The sequence below is a fragment of the Echinococcus granulosus genome (genome assembly GCF_000524195.1).
Source record: "Echinococcus granulosus chromosome Unknown EG_S00101, whole genome shotgun sequence".
Taxonomy (NCBI): Eukaryota; Metazoa; Platyhelminthes; class Cestoda; order Cyclophyllidea; family Taeniidae; genus Echinococcus; species Echinococcus granulosus.
Genome location: NW_020170481.1, coordinates 194562 through 201280, shown reverse-complemented (window position 1 = coordinate 201280; position 6719 = coordinate 194562). Strand labels below are relative to the sequence as shown.

The window sequence follows — 6719 nt, the reverse complement described above, 5'->3', positions numbered from 1 at the left end:
TTTTATGACTCTACGGAATAAAAGTTAAGCCTTGCAATGGACTGGTAGCAGAGTGGAATGCCTAGGCAACAAATCCTCTTAAAGCCAGATCATAACAAAGGCAAAAGGTGGATTGACGGAGTCGAATGAAAATCTAAGTAAAAGTTGGTAAGCAGAGGTGAGTTTTGTGTTCTGTGCAAAGTGATATTCTACAGAGTTGTCTGATGCTGGACGAAATGTCTCTGGTGGATGTGACTGATACACCGTCAGTTGTGAGTGAACAGCGAGTTTAAAAACGAGAAGATGCGACTGACTGATGGACGCATGAGTATGTAACCCTGGGATTTCCACTTGTTCGCAATCTTTTGTTCCCGAGACCAAAGATCCTGATTACTACCCTCGTTGTTGTTCAGCTCTTAACCTGGTTTCTACTATGCACCACGATTAATGATTGGCTGGTTCGTACGAAAGCGTTCTTATTTGTCTGACGAGCTCGGAGAAATCTCTAAATGGCATCGACAGTAGTCTTCTCCCCCCTTGACTTCAATAGTGCTCGCTTGAATGTGCTAAAAAACCCCTTTTCTCGCCTATTTGGTTGATGGTGATACGGTGGAAAAGGAATGTGTGTAATGGGTTTTGATCGCAGGAGTCACGGAATTCCTTTGAAGTAAACTGTTTTACCTTGCCCGTGTCCAGCGACTCTGGGGGGCCGTGTTACCTGAAGATTTGGTGAATACACCTGTATCGTTTTGGTGCTCGTATAAGGGACCATAGGTTCTATCTTCAGTCACCATGGGTCCTCTTCCTGAGATCAAAGTATCGGAGGGGCGATTTTGGATGGCATTGGCTAACTTGGCCTGTTCATTAGGTTATTTAATTTAGCTGGTTTCGATTAGTACCTGGTTCAGACCCAGCTATTTGATCCGATCTAGGCTATGTAGGTTGTGGTTTTCCTTGGCGGAAGGCGATGCAACACTGAGACTGTCCAAATAGTTTCACTTGACCACTGCATCCGATTCAAGCTGTCTGATGGATCAGTGGATTGCTGGGTTCGACTAATCCTTTTTATCTCTTCTTCTAGCTCTCGGCCGGCCTGTAATTTACTTTATCGCGTTAATCGACATTCTCACCCGCTATGGGATGCGCAAACGTACCGCACAGACGTACAAGACAGTGAAACACGGTGGTGCTAATGCCGACCAGATAACTACAGTGCGTCCCGAGGTCTATGGTCGACGTCTGCTCGACTTTCTACGCAATTGCATTGAATAGCTGACAGCTCTAGTCCTAAGCTTTTGTTTGTTCTCTCATATTTTCTCTCCTCCGCTACCCTCATCTTGGTTTCTTTGGTCCTTCCCTCTCTATTGCTCTGCCTGTTTGTCTTCTTTGTGCATGCTTTTCTTCTCACCACTAGCAGAAATTTTGCTGCTTTTATCAGAACAAGAAGTTCAGAGGGTGATCCACTTCTTTATTTGCCTCTTTGTGACGTGGTACCACCCTTGTCCCTCCCCCACTCCCTTATTTATCTTTCTCAATCTGCTTACTTATTCGCTTATATGAATGTGTATGCGTGTGCCCGTATGTCTGTTTGTGCATTTCCTCTATACATATATTTAGAAATATAAATACCAACACGTATCCTACTTGTTCACTGGATCTATTACCTGGGTAGGCGAATAGTCGGTGCTCCTATCCAGAATCACAGTCATTCTCGAACCCATTAGAAGTCCCAAAAACCTGGAAGCGGAAGAGCTGGAGAGTGGAGGTTGTGTATCATGAGGATGAGGAGGTCCGATGAGCCCTACCAGGTAATGTGCATCTTATGATGTTGATTACGTTTTGACTGCTTGGGTAATTTTCTTATTATGTGCCTTTGTAGAACCAACTGTCCCGAGCAGGTGTCTCCTCTCCATGTACTGACTTGCCGATTCATCTTTGAAGATCTCAGTGAAGGAAGCCCTCCTTAATCCTTCTTCAATGCGTCTTTACACCCAAGAGGAAGCACCAGCATTCTGCTGTGTCATCTTCACACAGCATGTGGGTGCCATCAGATAACCTGCAATCAAGGATCTACCTATCCAAACAAAGCCTCCAAGAGTACATATCAGGAGTAAAAGATGAAATGATGGATTCCTTACTTTTGCCAAGCGTAAGATTCACAATAGTCCTGGAGCATTTCACCACAGTTGTGCTCAATGGCTAGGCATATGCTAACTCACCTTTTGATGAGGTTACCATAAGTAGGCGGGCGCTACGTTGAAGCTTTTAGTAATTAATAAGGTTACTGGGAGATAGGGTTTAACCATGCCAATTCCTAACATTTTCACAATTTCTTCAAATCCCCCCTTCTCCCCTTTCCATCTGGAACCCTAGGGGACATTTGTTTAGCCTCTTTGATGATTCTATTCCTTCAAGTGTACTTTAGCGTTTCACTCTCCCCTCAAAGTCGTAACAAACCACACAGGTGTGAAACAGGATTTGCTGTTACGGTACATAAAGGTGAAAAGGTTATTAGCCATGGCATTGAATAGAAGTACAAATGGGAGAAATGTGAAGAGGTCAAGTAAGGCCAGGAAACACTTTTTCAGTTCTGCTTGCATAGATGCCATCCCTGTTGTTCGTATGACGTGGCTTAGTGCCTACAGCCTTGTGTTAGGTTGGATCATTAATTTCGGTGAAAGTAGGAGTTGGGAACTTTTTCCCATCTGTTGGATAGGTTAGGGTAAGAGAAGGTAGGTTAGCAGTTTGTCGAATCCCTTTATTTAGGCGATCAATCAGTTCCATTTTGACACGTTTGTTTCTCGGTTTTCTTTCTCTACTCCATGACCTCTGTCGGTGATGGTGGGTTTGATGGAGAGCACTTTGACTAAGGAGGGGATGTGAATCACCCTCCCTATATGTATGGATGCCACATAAAACGCAAATTTATCTGCTCTCACCCAGCCTTCCCCTCCTTAAAACTGGGTGTCAATTGGGGGTCCCTCTGAGAAGATCGCACGGACGCTTTTACAGCTTCCTTCTTCCTCTTACTGCCTTTCTGAAAAGCGGTATGTTGGCAATCGGTTTTTTTCCTCTGTCTATCGTCGTCAAATGTTTTGGCAACTATCAGGTGAAGGAAGAGTTACACCACTTTCGGTATGTTCAGTGGCCTTAGATGTTATGGATGTTTACACCACCCTGGAGTAGTTACTGCCGCTGAGGTTCAGGTCATTGACATGTGACCCAATTTGTACCCTAATATGCCCGATTCAACTGACGTTTTTTGGTTTCTTCGTTTTCATTCCTGTCTACTGACCCCTCATTGAAGCTTTTGCAAGGATGATTCCAGATTTTCATGCCTAAAACATCGCCTGACGGTATGGTACTCCTCACTGGGGCCACCACACCTTTCCCGTCAATTTTAACCGTCACTAGCATAAACAACTCCTGACTGATGGTGGTGGGTGTGATTCTACCTCGACAAATTGACAAGGCTCCAAAGCTGCATGGGGTGCTTGAAGACATGAGGGATGTGCCTTGGAGGTGAACTCCCCATTGTTGCATTCAGTTCGAAAGGTTCCCCTCCACCTCCTCGACGCACTCAATTCTCCTCAACTTCACGTTCACTGTGTCGACTTTTTAGCAAATGTGCCCGTTCTCACGGTAAAGTTCCATAAAGATGCAAAAAGTTTGAAAATTTCTTTTTTTGCGTGTGGGTCAATCAAATTTAGCGCCAGTTCGGGCGAAATTTAAATTTGAACTGTCAGCTGGTACAGAACGATTAATTAGGTACAGGTCGAAGGGTTGGGTTGTTGCAGCTCAGTTTGTGGTTTGTTCTTTTTTAACCTCCTACGTGACACCATGTGGAAGCGATTTTTTCTCTTATCAATACCTTTTTATTAAATTCTAGATGTTAATTTACTCCGGGGTTTACTTATTTTTAATAAGTAGTTTGGCAAAACCCCACCGCTCAGCTTTTAAAGTCATGTCATGTAGATGCAGTTCTCTTTACTTTCATTTTTCTTATTTTTCTAAGAGTACTTTCAATAATTTTCAGAAGTTAATTTGTTTCAAAGTTTACTTATTTTTAGTAGATAACTGGTTAAACCGGATTTGCGCCTTTTTGGATTTACGCAGTTTTTTCGATTTTTTAGGACGAAAATAGTAATTTTTTAATTTGTAGCCACCCTAAAGGCTTAGAATCTCAGGAAAAAGGAACCGTAAAAGTGGATAATTTTTGCGTGAATTTGCAGACATCTGAAGTGCAGTATGGATGATCCAGCCACCACCCTGATTCATATGATTAGTCAGGCTTTGAGTCCAACAAAACAGGAGGATTCAAATGCCTCAAAGCAAGTAAAGTATAATCGCTTCTGACCCGCATATTCGTCATACTTAATCATACGGTCCGTCCATCCACTCCTGATCCCTCCATTCGGTCAATCATTAAGTTCTTCGTGCATTAACTCGTCCATCCATACGCCGCTGAGCTGTTAACATTTTTATAATGCCATGTTCTGCACACCACTTCGCTCTTTTTATCGCTACGAGGTCCTTTGTCCTGTAAAATTAACATCTTTAGACGATTTCCCAATGCTAACTCTCATTGCCTCGATTCATTATTCCCCCCTCCATCTTATTGTGGCTTACGCGATCCGAGATAATCCTCATTCCTAAAGCCCTCAGAAGGTTCAAAAGCTAAAACGCGTAGATGATATTAACAGGGTTTCATATCTGCTGCCCAACATTGAGATCTTTTTCAGTCTCCTTTAGTAGTTAGGTGGACTTCCCGCCTAACCATAAACCCCCAGTAGACCCCCACTAGACTACTTATGTACTGTTCAGTAGCACTTGCTCAGCCTAGTTAAATCACTTTTGACTGCTCCAGTTCACCGAAAGAGGTTGCAGATCGTGTGGATGCACTGAAGACACTGTTTAAGAAGAGGGCCTCCATCCACTCGGAATACTTAAAGGAATTGTACGCCCTAGAGTTCAAGTATGCAAGGCTCTACGCACCCATTTACCTCCAGGTGAGCCGCTTTACTTGTCAAAGGAATACTTCGCTTCTAAGTGTTGGGCTCTCTATCCATTTAAGGTTGGCACTGAACGGTTTTTTTGTCCTGTCAGTTCTGGACGGGTGCTTTTTTGGATTGTGGACGTTTGCATTCTACTCGCGAGTAGGCTAAAGCTGGTTGTCCTCTTCTAATTAGGGTTCTTGACCCACAGATAGACATACCTTGACTAATTTGGCACAAGAGTAACCAGCGCACTTTGCGTGTATCTTTATCCATCCACGTAGTGACAAAAGAATTATTAAAATAACCACCATACTAGTAGTCAATGTGGATTGCATGGGTAAGACTGGCATTTCCGGGTGTCTCAAAGGGAAAGGCAACTCCCAAGCAACGGGCACTGCTCTCATCTTTCCTGATAGTCGACTTCCGGAATTATTCGTCAGTGCTTGTTTTGTATTCACTGTTTACACAGAAGCACTCGTCTCTCGTTTCATTTTTATGGTAGATTGACGCGTTGAGCTGGATGTCCACAGTGATGTTTGTGGAGTTTCCTCCTCCCCCTCCCCCCACTTGTAAAAGCAATTTCTCTCACCACCTCCACTACTACGTACTGTACCGTACACATCCAGTGGTTGGTTTGTTGCCGCTACGCCGGTATCCGTGCTATTCTTTACGTCCTTCCTATCGCGTAATCGTTTAAACAAATCAATTAGTCTTTTATCAAGAGGATTGGCCACTCGATCGCATGAAAATTGCCTAAATAGTGCTGCCTAAATAGCAAAAGCGGCTTAAAAAACCTGCAGCCTTGGTGCGGGATAAAGGCTATCCCGTTTCCTGAAGCGGCAAAACAATTTAGGAACTATTTTGCATTCCACTTTCTCGACTTATTATCCATTGTCAACCAGCGTGGAAGTTTGCCCAATCGACAGAAGATTGTTTTACTTGGTTCCGTAACTAAGGCAGTTTTCATTCCTTACTTTATTTGTCTAAGATCGCCAATTTGAGGGGGAATGAGATTAATTATTTGTCTTGTTGGTTGATATTTTATCGTTCTCGGTTCTAAGCAACGTGCTATTGTGACCGGCAAAGATGTGGAGGAGATGGAGGAGGATGAACCACTGGCCAATCCGAAGACTCTCGGCGATGCCGAACTCGATGTCTCCTTGAATTGCGCTCCTGGTAAGCATAGCTTTCATTTTATCATATTTACTGGCAATGTTTAAGTACGCTGTTTTTTATATTAAAAATAATGGAGTGAGTTCTTGTACCTGATTTTCAAATCAGGAATCCGTAAAAATGCGATCAAATATACAATCTCATGAGCCTAAAATACGATCCATCACTCTCCACCTTCTCTTCTTAATCAACTTGTGGAAGAAGGTGAACAAGTGACGGCCATACGTCATGCAGTCACGGCATATGACAATAAGTGTCGAAGGCCATCAAGTTGGCCTCTACCTTTTTATGTCCTTTAAAAACCCGTTAGCAAGAAAACGACTGTTTGCGAACTGAGAAATCATACTTCATACCGTTACAAAACCCAACGTTAATAAGACGAGAAAGAGATAATCCCCGCCTCACATCCCATACTTCGCACTCGTGTGCTCACTCCCCCTCCCCAAGTGCTGGTCTTCACTTCATCTTAAGTGATGACCTATGTGCAATTCTTTTGTGACTTGTAGTTATATACTACTTATTTTCACAAAGGTCTTGGCATACCAGGCTACTGGGCAAAGGTCTTGAGAG

The 6719-nt window shown here is 43.3% G+C and overlaps 2 protein-coding genes across 2 annotated transcripts in view; both read left to right on the top strand. All coding sequences in view use genetic code 11, as the record gives it.

Annotated features, from left to right (window-relative positions):
- EGR_08276 (Phosphatidylinositol-5-phosphate 4-kinase type-2 alpha) overlaps positions 1–1251 on the top strand; it is a gene marked incomplete at both ends in the record, with an annotated part of 16789 nt that extends 15538 nt beyond the window's left edge. The window contains one exon of the mRNA XM_024497525.1: positions 1061–1251. Within this exon, the coding sequence (XP_024348066.1) occupies positions 1061–1251 (191 nt within the window). The remainder of the gene's footprint in view (positions 1–1060) is intronic.
- Positions 1252–1773: 522 nt separating this feature from the next.
- EGR_08275 (Nucleosome assembly protein 1-like protein) overlaps positions 1774–6719 on the top strand; it is a gene marked incomplete at both ends in the record, with an annotated part of 6498 nt that continues 1552 nt past the window's right edge. The window contains 4 exons of the mRNA XM_024497524.1: positions 1774–1787; positions 4212–4319; positions 4847–4988; positions 6038–6152. Coding sequence (XP_024348065.1) covers positions 1774–1787; positions 4212–4319; positions 4847–4988; positions 6038–6152 — 379 coding nt within the window. The remainder of the gene's footprint in view (positions 1788–4211; positions 4320–4846; positions 4989–6037; positions 6153–6719) is intronic.